The sequence below is a fragment of the Pongo pygmaeus genome, chromosome 1 (genome assembly GCF_028885625.2).
Source record: "Pongo pygmaeus isolate AG05252 chromosome 1, NHGRI_mPonPyg2-v2.0_pri, whole genome shotgun sequence".
NCBI lineage: Eukaryota > Metazoa > Chordata > Mammalia > Primates > Hominidae > Pongo > Pongo pygmaeus.
Window position 1 is genome coordinate 184,586,298 of NC_072373.2, and position 22,787 is coordinate 184,609,084.

The 22,787-nt window shown below is 38.8% G+C and overlaps 1 protein-coding gene across 10 annotated transcripts in view; it reads right to left on the reverse strand.

The window, feature by feature from the left end:
- Window positions 1-22,787, reverse strand: part of MAST2 (microtubule associated serine/threonine kinase 2) — a 231,660-nt gene that overhangs the window by 129,440 nt on the left and 79,433 nt on the right. For all 10 annotated transcript variants that reach the window (XM_054489601.2, XM_054489590.2, XM_054489581.2 and 7 more), the window contains one exon: window positions 20,401-20,432. In XM_054489601.2, the coding sequence (XP_054345576.1) occupies window positions 20,401-20,432 (32 nt within the window). The remainder of the gene's footprint in view (window positions 1-20,400; window positions 20,433-22,787) is intronic.

Here is a 22,787-nt window from a genome sequence, read left to right on the forward strand (position 1 = left end):
GGCATTACAACTGATATCACAGAAACACAAAAGCTCATCAGAGACTACTATAACATCTCTATGAGCATAAACCAGAGAAACCTAGAAGACATGAATAAATTCCTCAAAACACACAAACTCTTAAGAATGAACCAGGAAGAAACGGAAATCCTGAACCGACCAATAATGAGCTATAAAACTGAATCAGTAATTTAAAAATCTACGAACCAAAAAAAAAGCCCAGGACCAGAAGGATTCACAGCCAAGTTCTACCAGATGTACAAAGAAGAACTGTACCAATCTTACTGAAACTATTAAAAAAAAAAATTGAGTATGAGGGATTCTTCCCTAACTCGTTCTACTAAATCAGTATCATCCTGATACCAAAATCTGAGAAGGACACAACAAAAAAACTGCAGGCCAATATCCCTGATGAACATGAATGTAAAAATCCTCAACAAAATACTAGCAAACTGAATCCAGCAGCACATCAAGATGATAACTGGATCATGATCAAGCGGTTTTATGCCTGGGACACAAGGGTGGTTCAGCATACACAAATCAATAAATGTGATTCATCACATAAACAGGATAAAAAACAAAAACCATATGATCATGTCAGCAGACACAGAAAAAGCATCTGATAAAATCCAACATCACTTCATGATTAAAAACCTTCAACAAATTAGGCATTGAAGGAAGACACCTCAAAATAGTAACAACCATATATGATAAACTCACAGCCAATAGCATCATACTGAATGGGCAAAAACTGAAAACATTCCCTCTAAGAAATGGAACAACACAAGGATGTCCACTCCCACTACTCCTATTCCACATAGTACTGGAAGTGGTAGGCAGAGCAATTAGGCAAGAGAAGAAAATAAAAAGCATCCAAATAGGAACAGAGTTAGTCAAATTATATCAGTTCACTGACAACATAATCCTATACCTAGAAAACCCTAAACATTACTCCAAATGATTCCTAGACCCAGTAAACAATTTTAGTAAAGTTTCAGGATATAAAACTAAAGCACAAAATCAGTTGCATTTCTATACACCAACATTCAAGCTCAGAATCAAATCAAGAACTCAATCCCATTTACAATTGCCACAACCAAAATAAAATACCTAGGAATACATTTAACCAAGAAGATGAAAGACCTCTACAAGGAGAGCTAAAGAACACTGATGAAAGAAATCACAGGCAACACAAACAAATGGAAAAACATCCTATGATCATGGATAGGAAGAATCAATATCATGAAAATGACTATACTGCCCAAAGCAATTTTAATCAAATTACCAATGTCGCTTTCCACAGAATCAGAAAAAACCATTCCAAAATTCATTTAGAACCAAAAAAGAGCCCACAGAGTAAAAGCAATCGTAAGCAAAAATAACAAAGCTGGAAGCATCACATTACTCGACTTCAAATTATACTACAAGGCTGTAGTCACCAAAACATCATGGTACTGGTACAAAAACAGACACATAGCTCAATGAAATAAAACAGAGAACCCAGAAGTCAATCCATACACCTACAGTAAACTGATCTTCAACAAAGTTGACCAAAATAATCAATGGGGAAAGGACACTCCTTTCAATGAATGGTGCTGGGAAAATTGGCTAGCCATATGCAGAAGAAAGAAACTGGACCCCTATCTCTCACCATATATAAAAATTAACACATGATGGATTAAAAATTTAAATTTAAGACCTGAAACTATAAAACCCTAAAAGAATACCTAGGAAAAACTCTTATGGACATTGGCCTAGGCAAACAATTTATGACTAAGACCTCAAAAACAAATATGACCAAAACGAAAATGGACAAATGAGACTTAATTAAACTAAAGAGCTTCTGTACAGCAAAAGAAACAATCAACAGAGTAAAAAGACAACCCATAGAATGGGAGAAAATATCTGCCAACTATGCATCCAACAAAGGACTAATATCCAGAATCTATAAGGAACTTAAATCATAAGAAAAAAACAAATAAATCTACTAAAAAGTAGGCAATAGAAACGAACAGACACAAAAGAAGACAAACGACCAACAAACTCATGAAAAAAATATCCAACATCACTAATCATCAGAGAAATGAAAATTAAACCACAATAAGATACTATCTTATACCAGTCAGAATGGAAAATGACAGATGTTGGTGAGGATGCAGAGAAAAGGGAATGCTTATATACTGTTGGTGGGAATGTAAATTAGTTCAACCCCTACAGAAAATAGTATAGTGATTTCCACAGAACTAAAAACAGAACTACCATTTGATCTAGCAATCCCACTACTGGCTATCTACCCAAGGGTAAATAAATCTTTTTTTTTTTTTTTTTTTTTTTTTTTGAGAGAGAGAGTCTCGCTCTGTCGCCCAGGCTGGAGTGCAGTGGCACGATCTTGGCTCACTGCAACCACTGACTCCCAGGTTCAAGCAATTCTTCTGCCTCAACCTCCCAAGCATCTGGGACTAAAGGTGCACACCACCACGCCTGGCTAATTTTTGTATTTTTAGTAGAGACAGGGTTTCACCATGTTGGCCAGGCTGGTCTTGAACTCCTGACCTTGTGATCCACTTGCCTCGGCCTCCCAAAGTGCTGGGATTACAGGCGTGAGCCATCGCGCCGGGCAGGGAAAAGAAAGCTTAAAAAAAAAAAAATTTTTTTTTTTTAATTGTAAAGCTCTTTTTTTCTCTTGGGCCTTATGACATAGCATAAGAAAATTATTTTATCAAAAAGACACCTATACTGGTACATTTATCGCAGCACTATTCACAATACAAATTCATGAAATCAACCTAGGTGCCCATCAACAGTAGATTGGATAAAGAAAATGTGGTACATACATGCCATGGAATACTATGCAGCCATAAATAGAATGAAATCCTGTCCTTTGCAGCAATGTGGATGTAGCTGGAGGCCATTATTCTATATGAAATAACTCAGAAACAGAAAATCAAATACCATGTGTTCTCACTTACAAGTGAGAGCTAAACAATGGGTACGTGTGGTCGTAAAGATGGAAACAATAGACACTGGGGACTCCAAAAGGGGAGAGGAGGTGTGGCAAGCACAGAAAAACTACCTATTGAGTATTATGTTCACTATTTGGCTGATGGGTTCACTAGAAACCGAAACCCCAGCATTACACAATATATCCATGTAACAATCCTGCACATGTACCCCTGAATCTAAAAAAAAAGAAAAGAAAAAGAAAAGAAAATATTTTTGGCCAATTCTAATTTCTACTGCTTCAACAGAGCAAATCTCCTCCAAATAAAATTTAATTTTAAAAAAATTGACCAAAAGCTGCTTGGTTCATGGATGGCAATTCCAAGGTAAATGAAAACCATCCTGCTTTGGAAGACTACTCCTCTGATCAAAGAAGGTAAAAACAGATCTGCTTGGTGGGCTGAATTGCATTCTATTTTTATAACAGTGACTGATGGAAGAATTGAACAATGGTAGAAGCCCCTGTGTTTCAGTCTTTACTGAACTCATGCGATGTAACCAATGGCTTGGCTATACACTCAGGCGAGAGGACAATGGAAATCTGGCCTGTTGAAAGAATGCCCATATGGAGCATGGCCCTAAGGAGATTTGAGGGATGCATTAAGGTGACATGGATCAATAAGTAGACATCCATGTGCTCCCTTGAGGTGGCCAACTCAGTCCCTGAAAAAAAGTGAGTATGGGGGCAATGCAGCAGTGCAGAGATGAGCCGAATCTAGACATGATCCTTTTGCACCCTTTCAGGTACAAAATGCCAGAAAGAACTGTTCTGTTTCTCAGCAACAGAGACAGAGATTGCTGATGGCTATGGGGCAGATTCTCTGGTAGGAAGGCCCTGAACATGGCTGGCAAATGAGACTGATGCTGGTAGCCCCGGGAGCTACAAAGGGGTCTTGACAGGAATAGACACTGACTCTGGAGTGGGCTTTGCTTATCCCATGGAAGATAAAAATGCTCAGAGTACCATAAAAAAAAAAAAAAAAAAAAAAAACAGAACAGAAGATACTGCATGGATTTGGATGGCCCACCATCATTCTTCAGACCAAGGAACACACTATACAGCCCATAATGTCCAACAATGGACAGAGTGAGATATCCTCCTTAGAGTAATAGTTTGATAGAGAAGTAGAATGGGCAACTGAAAACTGGTTGTCTAAAACAGGGGGAGATAAAACACATGAAGGGCTGGCTTACAGGCGATCATAAGGACGTATGTGCTCATACTTAACGTGGGACTTTTTCTCTGTTTATCTGGTTGATCTGAGGAAGAGGGGATGGGGAGGATGCTAGTATGACTACACAATTCTTACCAGGGGAGGAGCGCGCTTGTATAACTACTATAATTTTTTCTTTTTCTTTTCTTTTTTTGGTTTTGTTTGTTTGTTTTTGAGAGACGGAGTCTCACTCTGTCGCCCAGGCTGGAGTACAGTGGAGCCATCTCGGCTCCCTGCAACCTCCGCCTCCCAGGTTCAAGCGATTCTCCCACCTCAGCTTGCCAAGTAGCTGGGACTACAGGCATGCACCACCATGCCCAGCTAATTTTTCTGTATTTTTAGTAGAGACAGAGTTTCACTATATGTTGGCCAGGCTGGTCTTGAACTCCTGACCTCAGATGATCTGCCTGCCTTGGCCTCCCAAAGTGCTGGGATTACAAGTGTGAGCCACTGTGCCTGGCTCTGTTTGTTTTTTTGAGACAGAGTTTTGCTCTGTTGCCCAGGCTGGAGTGCAGCGGCGTGATTACGGCTCACTGCAACCTCTGCTTCCAAGGCTCAAGAGATCCTCCCACCTCAGCCTCTTGAGTAGCTGGGACCACAGGCAAGCGCCACCATACTCAGCTAATTTTTTGTATTTTTGGTAGAGACAGGTTTTGCCATGTTGCCCAGGCTGGTCTCAAACTCCTGAGCTCAAGCAATCCTCCTGCCTTGGCCTCCCAAAGTGCTGGGATTACAGGCATGACCACTTCGCCTAGCCTATAGTTTTTTCTTTCCTCCCCAAATCACCTTTAAAAAATTTATTTTTTCTCTCCTACCTGATGCAGTGGTCCTAGGACCAGGGTTGCAACTACAAGTGCTGAAACATCAGAGATGATTTCTAAGAAAAAACTGTAACTATGTTTTTAAACCTAATGGCAAAATTCCTAAGAACATTACTGGGGTGAGTAGTGCTTTCACCCCATTTAGCAAAAGTGGGACTAACAGTGAATGCAACTATATTGCCTGATGGTAAAAATAGCCCACTAGTTCTGCTCCTATATAACTTTACCCTATCTGAATGGGAGTGGACTGAGGAAGACCTACTCCTAGACTTGGATTGCTGCCTGCAATCTGGAACAGCACAAGAGAGATTCTAATGTCCCTTTCAAAGGTGAAAAAATTGGGGTATAAACGGAAAGAAGGAGAAACCATAGCTGAAAGTAAAGAAGTGAATAAATGAGTTAGGGTTACTAACTGAGGAAAATTCAATGTTACGTTAACAGCCCAAAGGAGTCTAAGAACAAAAGATGATACTGTCTCAGGCTCAATTATTCCAGATGCATGAAAGTATGAAGCCGTATGTTTACCAAGGCCAATCCCGCTTTTGGAACTTGACAAGATTTAGGAAACTTGCAAACCTGAATGGCCTCATCCTGGGAGACACTCATACAATATGATGTACTGGACTAATGATTAATGATTGCATATACAAATATTGTTTGATATAAAAGATCTGTGGTCACAAACTAGGGGGTGACCTGTGGTGTTATGATATACATACTGGTTTTAATCTACGGTTTCTGGCTTATAACTCCCATAGCCCTAGTTACAGTCTTTTGTTAGAATGTTGGCTGTGTTAGGCCTCAGGGGCAGGCCTCTGACCTTCTCTGGCTCTCCTTTCACTTTAATGTTCCCCAACCTTTCTGACTGTGGGTCTTAAGGTTCTCCCATGAGAGAGTCCCACCCTATACCTGGGGCAAGAAATATTGACTTCATGAAGCTTCCATAAAAACCCAAGAGGACAGGGTTCAGTGAGCTTCAGTATAGCTGAACACATGGAAGTTATTGAAGTGACATGGCCAGGTAGGGCACAGAAGCTCCCTGCCCCTTCCCTAGTAACTCACCCTATGAATCTCTTCATCTCTATCCTTTGCAATATCCTATAAACCAGTAAATATTAAAATAAAAATCTAAGAGGCTAAGTACAGTGGCTCACACCTGTAATCCCAGCACTATGGGAGACCAAGGAGGGTGGATCACTTGAGGTCAGGAGTTCAAGACCAGCCTGGCCAATATGGTGAAACCCCCATCTCTATAAAAACACAAAAATTAGCCAGGTGTGGTGGCACCCATGTCTGTAGTCCCAGCTACTCGGGAGGCTGAGGCATGAGAATTCCTTGAACCAGGGAGACAGAGGTTGCAGTGCTACTGCACTCCAGCCTGGGCAACAGAGCAAGACTCGGTCTCAAAAAAAAAAAAAAAAATCTAAGAAATATAGTCATTCAAGAAAGTCTGTTTCATTTGGCATTGCTATTAAAAGAATATAATTTACAAGAAATTATTGATTACAAATAACGATTTTGGTAAAAATAAAGCCAAAGAAAAGTGTAAATATTTTAATAATTTATGAATTTGCCTTTACTTTATTGCTCATTTAAATAGATGAAGACACAGACATGTGCAGTGTTAATTCAACTGTCATTTTTGACATTTTGCCATTTTCAATTGTATAAAAATTGATAATGGAATTGGTTGTAATATTTGCCTGTTTCCCTCTTTGATGATATGCTGTTTTTCTTTCATCTTTGAATGTTTTCATTTTATATCTGGATGAAAGCCATGATTTTTTGTTTTTACTTTTTTTAAAAAAAACAGTCTGTTAAACAGTTTTAGAAGTCTTCCACCAAATGTCCAAAGAATTAACCTGTGAGTCACATCAGAGAAGTACACCTCACATGGACCATCCATGTACACCAGTGCTTGGTTCCCACAGGTAAATCTGAAGTGGTAATCTGAAGTTGGCTCCCAGATGAACAAAGAAGTTTACGGAATCTCCACATTTCTAATTTCAATTTTTCTTTACATAACTGGGTTTTGTTTTGTATTTATTTATGGCTAAGTTATTCCCATCTGTGGCAGCAGAGTGGGACACTGATTTTATGGGCTGACCAATCCCGGGTATACACCCAAGAGAAATGAAAACATATGCCCATAAAAAAAAAACTTATACATGAATGATTATAGCAGCTTTATTCATAATATCCAAAAACTAGAAACAACCCAAATGTCCATCAAATAGTGGTATAGTCACAAAAGGAAACATTGAAACATAAAGGAAGCCAGATACAAAAAAGCAGGTCATTTGTCCTTTTCATTTATATGAAATTCTACCACAGGCAAAGCTAATCTGTAGTGCCAAACAATAGATCAGTGGTTGCCTGAGGCCAAGACGTGGAAGACGGGATTGACTGCAAAACTATAGAAGGAATATTTGGGGGTAAGAAAAATGTTCCATCTATTAATTGTGGTTGTAGTTACATGGGTATATATATTTGCCAAAATTCATAAAACGAAGGACCCCAAATTGTTTCTGTGGGATATAACCATCAATAATTACAGTATTGAAAATGGAAACTGAGACATTAAAAAATACTGATTCATTTGATGATAACACTAAAAATGTACTGCATCTTAATAACATCTTAGTACTCATTACCAAATTAATTCTCACCTTGAGAACCCCTAAAACTTGTACGCAAGTAAAGCGTCAGTCTGTTCCAGAATATGAAGACTAATGAAGGGCACAACTCGGAATGTGAATTTTGACTGTCATGGTTTAGAATACCTGAGTCTGAAAAGCTAAAACTGGTTAAAATTTTAGCAAATAATTTATTCAATTTTGGTGAGTCCATGTCCTTGGTTTACTGTTTACTGCCATCCATTACCTACAATATTAAAGTATATTCTTTTATGCTGTGTAATACGCCTAGTTAGCAAATATTTTGTGTCTTGCTAGAAAAATTTTCTGTGCTTTATGCTGACTTATCATGTCCTTAATCAAGCAAGCATAGGGCTCCTCATAAAAAAAACTACAGTTATTTAAAATTGTGTTACTTTCTATGTTTGTTTATAAATGTTTTACTGTCACTTAGGTTAAATAAGTAACCAGGTATTATTTCTCAAGCACCAACAATCCTATCTTAAATGTTTCCACTAACAATTCTTTGAAGATTTGTCTTTCCCAAATCAGATCCTACGTGTAGAAAATAATAAAATAAAACTTTCAGTGTAATTTTTTTTTTTTAATTTGAGAGAGGGTCTCACTCTGTCACCCAGGCTAGAGTGCAGTGGCATGATCTCAGTTCACTGCAACCTCCACCTCCCAGGCTCAAGCAATCCTTCCACCTCAGCCTCCCAAGTAGCTGGGACCACAGGTGTGTGCTACCATGTCCAGCTAACTTTTACATATTTTTGTAGAAATAGGGTTTCAACATGTTGCCCAGGCTGGTCTCAAACTCCTGAGCTCAAGCAATCCTCCCACCTTGGCCTCCCAAAGTGCTGAGGTCAGTGTATTTTTAATACCAAAAACTATCTCTGAGATATCCCAAAACATCCTTGGCCACATCACAAAGACGTGTTTTCTCCTTTTTAGAGAAATGTTAGAAATAATTAGGTTTAATATTTTGTTATTAATGAATTTCATGAGAAAAGTTATCTACCAGAAGACATGTTCAGTGTTCCCCTAGGTTAAAGTTGTATGGGTAAAATGCTATTACTATAAATATTCTAGTTATTGTATGATTAGTAGAAAACTCCTAGAGATTTGTCAATGTCCTCATTATCCACAATGTTTCTGAGTCCTGACAGAACTCTGCCAGATTTTAGGAAACAAAAGTTTAGTGTTTTCAGTCTTTTTTTTTTTTTTTAATCTCCTACAGGAAGAAGTGTTTTCAGTCTTAATTTCAGTTATTATCTAAAATACTGGCCAGGTGCGGTGGCTCACATCTGCAATCCCAATGTTTTGGGAGGCTGAGGCACAAGGATCACTTGAGCCCAGGAGTTAGAGACCAGCCTGGGGAACATTACAAGACCCTATCTCTACCCTGCCCCCTGCAAAAAATTAAAATAAAATAAAAAATAAATTAAATGAAATAAATAAGCTGGGCATGGTGATGCATACTTACAGTCCCAGCTACCTGAGAAGCTGAAACAGGAGGATCGCTTGAGCCCAGAAGGTTGAGGCTGCTGTGAGCTATGACAGAGCCACTGCACTCCAGCCTAGGCAACAGAGCAAGACCTTGTCTTAAAATAAATAAATAATAAAAATTGAAAATGTTTACTTGGTAACAACCTGACTTTTAACATTTGAATCCAGCACCTTCTAGGTCAGTGGAGTTTTATAAAAATATAGATGTATAGGACTGGAGTTTTATAAAAATATAGATGTATAGGACTTATTCCAGACCCACTGAATCTCTTTACTTGATATCCTTAGTATATTCTTGGTATGTTTTTGGTGTCTGTATAATACCACAAGAATATTATATGTTATACATAAAGATTTTTCCCTCTCTAAAAATTATGTTTATCTATGTTTTCTAAATCAGATGTAACCTTCACTGTCTTATTTGCAATAATCTCTTACAGTTTGCTATAAGTTTTTGGACTGGCCGTATTATTCTCATTTTACATGTAACAAAAACAACTTAATTTCCTTGTTAGTTGCATTATTCTTATGATATGAGACTCTCACATGCAGAGAGATTCTGTTTTGTGCTGAGGCCTGTCTGAAGGCTCTACAATCAACTAGAAGCCAGAGTCTGTGTCTTCAACAAAGAAAGGTTGTCGCAGAGCTCCATGGAAAAGGACTGTGGCAGGTATTTTAAAACTACTGACACATCAAAGAATAGACAGGCTTCCAATAGCATTGCTTGGACTACTGGACAACTTCCAGATCATTCCAGTGGAATGAGTCACAATTTCCAGAACTCTTTTTAGTTAAGAAGCTGACTACTAACCTAAGATCCAGTGAAATGAGAATTAGGTACACAGAACTGTATGAACTATAAGAAATGATTATAGTAATTTGTTTGAAATATTATTTTAATGTCCATTTTCTAATATGCAAGGGAGCCAGTTGTATACCTTGTTAGGCTATCTATAACTCTTAACAATTAAGTAGACTTTGCTCTTGTAAAATGAAACATTCCTAAATCACATCTGATTCTCACTGACCCTCCCCTAACCCAGAACTAAGAACGTCTTACTGAGTCTCCTTACAATTCAAGGCAATACGGTTATTTGAATAGAGCTAACAAGAATCTGTTCTCCTTTTGACCAGAATATAATTGTAAACAATGGTTGTCCAACAAAGAGCTTGCCTGAAAGGTCACATTTGAGAATCATGCTTATTTGATCAGGTATAACAAACCACTTTTAAGAAACTATGGTTGACTTTATGGAGCCAATACTTACAAAACCTTCCTGGGAAAACTGGCCTGGTATCTGGCTTTACAGGGTCCAGACTTACAGATGGTAAGGAAGGTCACTTCCTGGAAGGCCCAGGACCCTTAGGAATTCACCCAAATTTATAGTTATTACAAGTGAAATGTGGTATTTCTTAGGCTTGCCTTCCTAGCCTTGAAATACAAATAATAGAGGCCTTTAAAAGTCCAATCTGAGATTCTTTATAAAAATTTACAGCAAAGTAAATTTAAGAAGGCCTTATGGTAAATTAATATTCTGGCCACACTATGCAAATAATCAGGCCAAACCCAATGAGACCAACCTTGTTTTGTGACCAAAAAGGTTTCAGATTATTTTAGATGAAAAGGTAGGAGATTATTAAAAAAAAAAATGGAAAAAGTTAAAAAAGAAAAAAAGGTTACTAGATATTTCCAATAAAAACTATGCATATTGTTTAGAGAATACTCTTCTAGTTTGTCTTTTATTGTCTTTGAGCTACTTTACAATTCTGTAAGTTATAGGTAGGTAACTGAAGTTATGTGAAATAATTTCTTTTTTTTCTTTTTTTTTTTTTTTTGAAACGGTCTCTCTCTGTCACCCAGGGTGGAGTACAGTGGCACAATCATGGCTCACTGCAGGCTCAACCTTCCCACTTCAGCCCCCTAAGTAGCTAGGACTACAGGTAGTCACCACCATACCTGGCTAATTTTTTTAAAAAAACTTTTGCAGAGATAGGGTCTCACTACATTGCCCAGGCTGGGCTCAAACTCCTGGGCTCAAGTGATCTTCCTGCCTCAGCCTCCCAAAGTGCTGGGATTACAGGTGTGAGCCAGTACATCCAGTGCACAAAATAATGTTTGTCTATAGACATGCTGATCAATTCTGTACAGTGAAGGTGCAACTGACTTCCCTTCTCTCCATGGAAAAACTCAATTTTATAATAAATAATACATTTATTTCAACACTACACATACACATATCACATATCACTTTGTGGTTCCTTTACTTCTTTGAACTGGCTAATATATCTGCCAGATTCCCTTACTAATAATGAGTTAAATATTTAACATGTGCCTATTTTTAAAAAATCAATAGCTTTACACATATTTCAAAATTTGTTATTATGCAACTATATTTCTAGAGGTAGGAGGATAAAACATATTTATTTTATTTTACAATTTGGTAGCTCTATTTTAAACGATTAAACATGTATACCTCTATTTGTATTCTTGTGCCAGACCATACCAATGTTTGGAACAAGCTCAAATGATTGCCAATTTGTGTTAAACTCTATAATAGGCTCTGGGATCAGCATATTTGTACCGCACAACATGGTCCTGACCTCACGGAGCTTACCATCTGTTATGGACTAAACTGTGTCTCCCCAAAATTCATGTTAAAGCTTTCACCCCCAATCTGACTATATTTCCATATAGGTTCTTTAGGAAGTAATTAAGGTTAAATGAGGTCATAGGGGTGGCTCTAATCCTATAGGACTGTTGGCCTTGAAAATGAAGGAAGAAATAAGGAAGGAGGGAGAAGGAAGAAGAAAAAGAAGAAGAGATAGATCTATGCCCCTATCCTCAGGCTGGTGTACCACATAAAGGCCACGTGAGCACACAGCAAGAAGGCCACTCTCTGCAAGCCAGGAAGAGAGGTTTACCAGAAACTTAGCATGTTGTTACCTTCTTGGACTACTAGTTTGCATAATCGTGAGAAAATAAATTTTTGTTATTTAAGCATGTGGTATTTTGTTACAGCAGCCTGAGCTAATACTTACATACTACACAATGGGAAAAGGCAGACAAATAGTTCTTTATTTACAACTGATGTAAGAGCTATGAAGAAAAAGTAGAGGGTTTATTGAAAGTATGTTCTGGGAAACCCAACTTAGTCTACAGACAGCAAGGTTTGGGCGAGGTCAGGAATGCCTTTCATAAGGAAGTGAGATGTAAGCTGGGACTTGAAGGGTGAGTAGGAACTAGACTGGTATAGACGGAAAAAGAACATTCCAGCTGGGCACAGGGGCTCATGCCTGTAATCCCAGCACTTTGGGAGGCCAAGGCAGGCAGATCACGAGGTCAAAAGATTGAGACCATCATGGCCAACATGGTGAAACTCTAAAAATATAAAAATTAGCTCAGCGTGGTGGAGCGCACCTGTAGTCCCAGCTACTTGGGAGGCTGAGGCAGGAGAATTGCTTGATCACCTGAGGTTGAGAGTTCGAGACCAGCCTGACCAATCTGGTGAAACCCTGGCTCTACTAAAAATAAAAAAAAAATTAGCTGGGCGTCATGGCGTGCACCTGTAGTCCCAGCTACTCAGGAGGCTGAGACAGGAGAATTGCTTGAACCCAGGAGGTGGAGGTTGCAGTGAGCCAAGATCACGTCACTGTACTCCAGCCTGGCAACAGAGTGAGATTTTGTCTCAACAAAACAAAACAAAACAAAACAAAAATTCCAGGCACAGAGAACATATTGTGTAAAACATGGAGACAAATATAGCAACCACACTGTATAGACAGTCAGGTGTGATCCTAAGAGTAAGAAAAAATTCACCAAAGGCCAGGTGCAAGAGGCTTATACCTGTAATCTCAGCACCTCGGAAGGCCAAGGAAGGCAGGTAGTTTTAGCCCAGGAGTTCAAGACCAGCCAGGGCAACATGGCAAAACCCCATCTCTACAAGAAGTACAAAAATTAGCTGGGTGTGGCGGCGTGCACCTGTGGTCCCAGCTACTTGGGAGACTGAGGTGCGAGTACCACCGCAGCCCAGGAAGGCTGGGGCTGCAGTGAGCCGTGATCACACCACTGTACTCCAACCTGGGTGACAAAGTGAGATTCTGTTTCAAAAAAAAAAAAAAAAATTCACCAAAAAAGTTTAAATTAATATCTAATAATGAAATCCGCATTTTAAAAAGCTTTTCCTGGCTATTGTATGATAGTTAGGTAGACTGAGGGTGAGCAATGCCAGATAAAGAAAGGCCAGTTAGGAGGTTATGGCAGTAGCAGAGGCAAGAGATTACAATGGCTGGGACTATCTGGACAAACCAGGGGTAGTATAAAGACAAAGAGAACACCAGCCGGGCACGGTGGCTCAGGCCTGTAATCCCAGCACTTGGGAGGCCGAGGTGGATGGATGATGAGGTCAGATTGAGACCATCCTGGCTAACGTGGTGAAACCCCGTCTCTACTAAAAATACAAAAAATTAGCCAGGCGTGGTGCACACGTCTGTAGTACCAGCTACTCGGGAGGCTGAGGCGGAAGAATCACTTGAACCTGGGAGGCGGAGGTTGCAGTGAGCCGAGATTGTGCCACTGCACTTCAGCCTGGGTGAGAGAGCAAGACTCCATCTCAAAAAAAAAAAAAAAAAAAAAAAAAAGGCCGGGCGCGGCGGCTCACGCCTGTAATCCCAACACTTTGGGAGGCCGAGGCGGGTGGATCACAAGTTCAGGAGATCGAGACCATCCTGGCTAACACGGTGAAGCCCCCGTCTCTACTAAAAATACAAAAAAAATCAGCCGGGCGTGGTGGCGGGCGCCTGTAGTCCCAGCTACTCGGGAGACTGAGGCAGGAGAATGGCGTGAACCCGGGAGGAGGAGCTTTCGGTGAGCTGAGATCGCACCACTGCACTCCAGCCTGGGCAACTGAGCGAGACTCCGTCTCAGAAAAAAAAAAAGGCCGGGCGCAGTGGCTCACGCTTGTAATCCTAGCACTTTGGGAGGCTGACGCGGGCGGATCACGAGGTCAGGAGATCCAGACCATCCCGGCTAACACGGTGATACCCGGTCTCTACTAAAAATACAAAAAAATTAGCCGGGCGGGGTGGCGGGGGCCTGTAGTCCCAGCTACTCAGGAGGCTGAGGTGGGAGAATGGCGTGAACCCGGGAGGCGGAGCTTGCAGTGAGCCCAGATGGCACCACTGTACTCCAGCTTGGACGACAGAGCGAGACTCAATCTCAAAAAAATAAAATAAAATAAAAATAAAGATAGAACACCAAGAGATATTTGAGACGTATAACAGAAAAGACTTGTGAGTGTAAGGAAGAGCATGGCAACAAAAATAACTAAATTTTCTATCTTGAGGAAGAAGTACCATTTAATAAGCTAGAGTATAAGAGAGGACCTGATTTTTGAGATAGACAATGACTCAGATTCATAAATGCTGCAGTTCAGATGTCACTGAAATATCCAGTCACATTATGGTGAATGGACAGTTATGAGATCTAGCGATATAAATGTGGGGATAATAAGCATGACAACTATTCTCAACATACAGTAACAAAAACAGGTTCTCAAGGATTTTCAGATCCCAACTACACAGGCAGAGCTCGCAAACAACTACGTTCATTTTTTAACAACAAAATGGTTCCCTGTAGGGATATGAGTGATGACTATGGCTACTTCCCTCCCAACCTCTGCTATGTCCTGCCTTCCCATTGGACATTTAGAGCATCTATATGAAATTACTTCCTATATAAGACCAACTTTTAAAAGACAGGGTCTTAAATGTAACAAAGCTATCACTCTGGCCTTTAGAGTCCTGAAAGGTTGCAAAATTTCCTGATTTTCAAAGCCCCATAGAAAACCTAAAGCCCTATATCAGACACCACTGATACCTCAACAAAGGGTTTATTATGTGTATGCAGCAGGTGGTATCTCTTTTTAGCACATTTTCCAGAAGCATTGATCCAGGCATCAAGTTGCATCAGAATGGGAAAGTACATGACGCTGTCAGTTTCATAGGAACAAAGTTTGACACATCACATCCCTGGGGCCCAGGAACTCCTCCCTGGCCACTATGCAGTGCCTATCACTGCAGACACCAGACATCAACTTTCATCCAATATCTGGTATCTAAGTCCACTGCCCAAATGAGTAAGCTGACAAAATAAAAGGTTAACTATCCCCAAGGGCTTTAAAGACTACAAGCCAGCAATGTCAATAATATCAACATACACATATACACATACCCTATGATGAATACAACCAACAGCTACCTCTCCACTCCTACAGTCCATTATCTCAATTGACTGCTCATAGCCTCTAAGAAATAAAGCAAGACATTTCATGAAATATGAGGAAAATTATCTTAAGCCTAATGGGTATTAGAAAAGCTTTACTTTCAGGGTAACTGGAGACATAAGCTTTATTTACATTAAGCTCCCAAATGCAGGGTCTAGGTACTGGTGCTGAAATTCACAAACAAAATAAACAGTCGCCAGGCATTGTGGTTCATGCCTGTAATCTAAGCACTTTGGGAAGCCAAGGTAGGCAGATAGCTTGAGCTCAGGAGTTCCAGACCAGCCTGAGTAACATAGTGAAACCCCATCTCTACAAAAAATACAAAAATTAGCCAGATGTGGTGGCAGGTGCCTGTGGTCCCAGCCACTCAGGAGGCTGTGGTGGGAAGACCTCCTGAAGCCAGGGAGGACCAGGCTGCAGTGAGCTGAGATTGCACCACTGCACTCCAGCTTAGGCTACAGAATGAGACCCTGTCACAAAAACAAACAAAATAAAAACAACAGCAAAAGAAACAATCCTATTTGAAAGGAATCATCAAAAAGAGGCCCCCTCCATAGCATTGGGCAAGAAAAGCCATTCAGAGCTGCTTCAATTATGAAAAAGTAAAATATAAAACCCTTCTAGCCTGGGTAAACAGATACAAGTAACTTTAGAACTTCAAAATCTTCTTTTCACAGATATTATACTTTGAACAAGGTTATCAACTCCCTTAGGTCTGATATTCTAAACTACGTTTTTAATGCATTAAAAAATACCCAGATGGGTTTAAATATGAAATAGCTTTCTAAAAACGAAAATGATTTAGTTTCAGGAAGCTACATCTAAAATAAATGCTATGAGCCAGGCCAAAAGAACTTTCATAACCACCTTGCCCCAATAAAGCCCTTATCATGGCAGGCATAGATGATGTTTGCATTTTGCGTTTTGGAATTTAACAGCTCTCTTCCCTAATCTAACCAATGTCACTATAAACGTGTGTGTGTGTGTGTGTGTGTGTACTTATAGATACATATATAAATATGTATACAATATATAAATATACATGTATACTTATATAAGTATATAAATATACATGTATACTTATATAAGTATATAAATATATATAATATATACATATATATTTATGGATCTATCTCTATCTCAATATCACTCATTCCAGACTCCTGTTCTCTGCTCAAATGTTGCCTTAATGAGAAAATTCCTGAACAATCCACATTTTTTTGATTTTTAAAATTTTTTTGTAGAGACAGGGTCTCACTATGTTGCCCAGGCTGGTCTCAAACTCCTGGACTCAAGCGATCCTCCTGCCTTGGTCTCTCAAAGTGCTTGGATTACAGGTGTGAACCACCACACCCAGCCTAGACAATTCAATTTAAAATTTAAAATTTAAACCCTCACCCCCACAGAAACACACATCCTCCTATCTGATATCTGGCTTTATTTTTCTTCATAGCAGTAAGTACCATATGGCATATCATATATGTTTTTGTCTCTGTTAAGTAGAATGGAAACTCCATGAGCACAGGGACCTTGTCTGCTTTATTCACTACTGTATCTCCAGTATCTAGAATAGTGCCTACACATAACTGGAACTAAAATAATATAGTATGATGGATGCATGGATGGAAAGATTTGAGCAAATGACAAAGTGAATGGAGGCAAAAAGACAAAAATATAGTAACTGATTTTACCAAAAAACATCTAGTAACTAATAGTGCCGTGACTGAAACCCACATCTACCTGAGTTGCAAACCCAAGCTGTTAATTTTTATGCTATACTTCCACTTACCAATTTGGAGACTTTGGAGGAATTACTTGTTGGGTGGAAGAATGTGTATTTTGTACAATGCCAAGTTGTCACATAAGTCTAGAAACCCATATTTGAGTTCCTGTCCATTTTAATGCAACTAACATATTACGTGAAAAGCATAGCAATTGAAAGCCTCAAAAAATAATTAACAAAAACGCTCTCTCAAAGGACAAGAACACCAAACTAGAGGCAAATTCTAAATTTCTCTATGTCCATGAAGGATATGTCAGAGGAAACGGGCCTTTATAACTTGGAATGAGCACACCATAGGATTCGCTCTTGGGAGAACCATTCTAAGAAAGACAAACAGGGACACAAATATAATGCCCCCTCCTTCTGACCAAGACTTACATGACAATTATAGAAACTTTAAAAATTTTCCAGATCAGGCTATGAGGACGAGAAACAGTGGAAAAATGGTAAGTCACTCATTTTATTAACATCAGTTTTTCCACACAACAAATTTTGTAGTAATTAAACTTATTCAAATATTTGTTTTGTGGTTCTACCTGTTTTCTTTACTACAAATGCTAAGCAGTACTTTGCCTCCTACTGCACACTCCCTACAAAGACTTGCCCAGCTCTGTGTACAACAGGTACCATGGAACTTTAATTGTTTGGGGAGATGACTAAGCCTAGAGATCAGGTAGCCAATCCCTTCATTTTACAAGTATGGCAATTCAGGTCCAGAAGTGGGAGCTCCTGTTTTAAAGCCACACATAATTTGTTAGTGGCAAAGCCTATATTAGTACCCATGTTTCCTTGCTTCCTTCCAGAACAAAACTTTTTCGACTCCTCTAATATTAGAGACAAGAAAGGATATTGTTTATATTAAAGAAACTGAAGAACTTCTGGCTGACTTAAGTGTAAGCTCTTCAAAAGAGAAGAATTTATCTAATTGAATCTTAACAGCCTCAGAACTTAGATCACTCTACCCAGCACAGAGTAGGCTTTTTTATTTGTTTATTTATTTTTTGACGGAGCATCACTCTGTCGCCCAGGCTGGAGTGCAGTGGCATGATCTCAGCTCACTGCAACCTCCGTCTCCTGGATTCAAGCAATTCTCCTGTCTCATCTCCTGAGTAACTGGGACTACAGGCGCACGCCATGACGCCTGGCTAATTTTTATTTTTAATAGAGACAGGGTTTTACCATATTGGTCAGGCTGGTCTCGAACTACTGACCTCAGGTGATCCACCTACCTTAGCCTCCCAAAGTGCTGGGACTATAGGCGTAAGCCACCACACCTGACCCAGAGTAGATATTACTATGTATTTACTAAGTGATCAATTGTTTAAATGTGAGTTACTTTATCAAAAAAGAGGAGGGAAAATCTATTTCTGATCCTTATTAATTAAACGTTTTTAAGGCAGTTAGAGTAGGCCTAACTTTAGATATCACTAAAATGACCAAAAAATTATTCTGGTATAAAATAAAAATAAGAATACTCCTCCTTCTCCTTCTTCCCAGCAACTCCATTCATTGAGGACACACATTCTGCAAGAAGCTACCTGTCTCAGGCCTTAATTTATTTCACTTAATACTAAGAAAAGGCAAATCTCAGACAGTTTTCAAATAGAAGCAACCAAAAAAAGGGGGGGGGGGGGGGGCAGAAATAGTAGAAAAATGACCAAGTACAAATATTTGCTGACTATGATGCTGAAAAGCTACTCCTTTTCAGTTATGCATACCTATTTGGTGTATCATTCCTCTAAGAGTCCTGGTAGAGCCCTTGCCATTTACAGAAGACTCAGGACACTTGTGAAGCTAGACTGAATATCCACTGCTAGAAACTGAATTTAAAATTTAAAATGTGCCTCTTAAATAATAGAATTCATCCAAATTTAACCCATTAAGAATTCTAAAACTAATATATATTAAAATTAAACTATAAGTAATAAAGCACTATACATACATTAAGTGATCCTTCTAACAGGCTTAGTAAGAAGAAAACACAGGTAACATTACCTTCATTTTATAGATAAGGCAACTGTGGTTTAAGAAGATAAAGTGATTTGTCTAGGTTTACAAAGCTAGTTAAATGGCATGGTCAAGACTGAACCTTATGAGTTTTCTGACTCAAGTCTCTTCAAATCAAACCAAAATAAGTTTTCGTAAACAGCCCAAAAGGCTTCACAAAAATCTCAGAGGAAAATTTAATCACTAGAGCATTTTTCACAAAACAAAATCCTAAAATGGACAGTAACAGAAAGAATTACTATGTGTTTCATTTAAACATTTAAAAATTGCATATGATGTGTATGTAAAGTATACTTAATAGATAAATATGAATGCTGTTGTGATCTCCTTAATTACATCTCTTTTTTTGTTAAGGAAAAGTTTAAAAGCCATTGTTTTATCACAGCTCTATTTCCTTAGGGTTCCCCAGATGTGACTTTACTAGTAAATCATGGTAAATATGAGTATGTTGTAGGGTATATACAGTACAGATTTTTGGGCCCCAACACAGAGATTTTAATGCATTAAGTTCACACTCTGCACTTTAACAAACATTCCAGGAGATTCTGATTGGCCAAATTTCTAATACTGCCCCAACAGAATTCCTAGAGGAAAAGCAGTCCAAGAGAATATAAGAAATTAAAATCCAGGGACAAAGACTATTTATTAATCTCCCCTAACCCTGAAGCCAGAAAAAAACCAAACAGGTTGGGAACCTATTCCATTCAACATAGTCTCCAAACTTAGCTGGCCTTGCCTCAACTTATCAGAAAAGTTGGTCTCCTCCTCATACCATGTTATGGGATAGATGTAAATGCAAAGGGTTTCCATTTTAATATTCCTACTTCCTTAGCTTGAGTCTACGAAAACTCAGTAAATCCCAAAGCACAAGTATAAGACTGTGATGAATATTTAAGTTGTAACTTTCCCAAAATGCTATGTAGAAACTGAGACGGAAGAGGTTTGGAGGTCGGGAGGAATGGGGAAGAGGGGAAGATCTGACCTAGTGGGAGAAGTCAGTTGGCCTGCTGGCTTCCCTAGCTCAGACAGGAGTATACAGAAAGAAATTGTGTACAGAGTGGGATTCCTCCACATGATAGTGGGAAATGTTCCCAAGAGGGGTTCCTAAGTAGGAGATCATAATCATAATGGTAATAATCATCTACTTACAAGCTGCCTCTTCTTGGAAGGCTCAACTCCTTCTGAAAAACAAAACATATGCAAGTTAGAAATAAGAACCCATCTGAGTCCTGTTGGTCTACCTAAATGTCCTAGGAAATTCACAGCATTATCTTAATAATGGAAAAGGCCACATATTTCTAAATAATAACTTTTTATTTGTCTCTTAAATTTTATTTTTTATTTTTATTTTTATTTTTTTGAGACGGAGTCTCATTTTGTCTCCCAGGCTGGAGTGCAGTGGCGTGATCTCGGCTCACTGCAAGCTCTACCTCCCGGGTTCACACCTTTCTCCTGTCTCAGCCTCCTGAGTAGCTGGGACTACAGGCACCCGCCACCAAGCCTGGCTAATTTTTTTTTTGTATTTTTAGTAAAGACGGGGTTTCACCGTATTAGCCAGGATGGTCTCGATCTCCTGACCTCGTGATCTGCCTGCCTTGGCCTCCCAAAGTACTGGGATTACAGGTGTGAGCCACTGTGCCCAGCCTGTCTCTTACATTTTTGTGAAATAAAAGGACTCAGGCAAACTATTACTTCTTTATTCTTCCTTCCTAAAAGGAATGTCTCATAGAATACATGCAACATTTTTCCCACTAGATGGAACCATCTCCCCAGTGTAGATTACAGGCATTCTAGGCCAGCCATTAACTGCTGCTGAATTGTAAAGGGCATTAGTGGCAAGCATACAGAAGGAATGAAATAGGATTAGGGGCAGTGGGTGATAATTAGAAAATATTTTAGACAAATAAAGTAGTATAGTTAATAATATAACAAAAAGATGACTTCACACACCACTGGCATAAGAAATAACCTTTACAATAACAGTTGGGGCCCCTGTGACTTGCTTTCCAAGTGTATCAAGTCCCACCTCCCACCAGTCCTAAATTAACAACTATTCTTAATTTTTTAAATATTTTCCATATGTGTTTTTGGATTTGTAAAAAATTAGTAGTATTGTTTTACATGTTTTAAAATTATATATACATGGTATTATATTATATGTATTCCTCTGTTGACATCAGCCAACATTATGAAAACTGGGAGATTTACCCATGTGGATATATCTCACTTTAGTTCACTGATCTTCAGACAGTGGTCCAGTCTATGACTATACCAATATTTATTTATCTATTCTCTAGTAAATGGAAATTTAATTTTCTTTCCATCTTTTTCTTCTCCATTAAAACAATACTCTTGTAAACATTCTTGTAGTTGTTTCCTAGTGCACATGTAGAAAAAGTTTCTTGGACGTTAAACTACTGAGTCATAAAGTACTGGATATTCCAAATTGCTCTCCAAAACAACTGTCCACCTAAGAAATATATCCCTGATACACAGTCATGAATATATGTGCTTATATTTTCTTCTAAACATTTTATAGATTTGCTTTTTTCTTTTCTTTTTTTTTGAGATGGAGTCTCACGCTGTCACCCAGGCTGGCCGATCTCGGTTCACTGCAACCTCCACTTCCTGGGTTCAAGCGATTCTACTGCCTCAGCCTCCTGAGTAGCTGGGATTACAGGCATGCACCACCATGCCCAGCTAATTTTTTCGTATTTTTAGTAGAGACAGGGTTTCGCCATGTTGGCCAGGCTGGTCTCAAACTCCTGACCTCAAGTGATCCTCCCACCTTGGTCTCCCACAGTGCTGAGATCACAGGTGTGAGCCACCACGGCCAGCCGGTTTACTTTTCACAATAAGTTTAATATGCCTTATTTTTGTAAAATTCACTTATTTTATAAAATTATTTTTGCTAAAATTCAGTATTTGATTGCAATTCTTTTGTGTGTTTTTCTAGGTAAATTTACAAACATTCAACTGTACAAATCTTAAATTACTTAATCTTACGCATGCCAATTGATAAGTCTGGTAAGTATATATACTCAGATAACCTAAATCTCTATCAAAATATAGAACATGTCCATCAATCCAGAAAGTTCCACCATGTCCTTTCTTCGTAAATCCCCAAACAAACCACTATCTTCCTACCCCAAGCAAATATTATTCTCATTATGTCACCACAGATTACTTTTACTTCCTCAAAACTTCATATGAATGGAACCATACAAATATAAACCTTTTTACATAGGCTTCTTCAACTCAGCATAGTATTTGTGAGATTTATCCATGTTGTTGCAGGTAACAATAGCAATATGAATAATATACCCCAGTTAATTTATCCTTTCTCCAATTCCATTTTTCAGCTATTAACATTCCTGTAACATGTCTTTTGACAAGCTATATTTCATTTCTCTTGGGTAAATCCCTAAAAGTGTAGAATTACTCAGTTAAAGGGTAGATATACATTTAGATTTATAAGAAGCCACCAGACCTTTTTCTAAAGTGATTATACCATGTTACATTCCCATTAACAATGT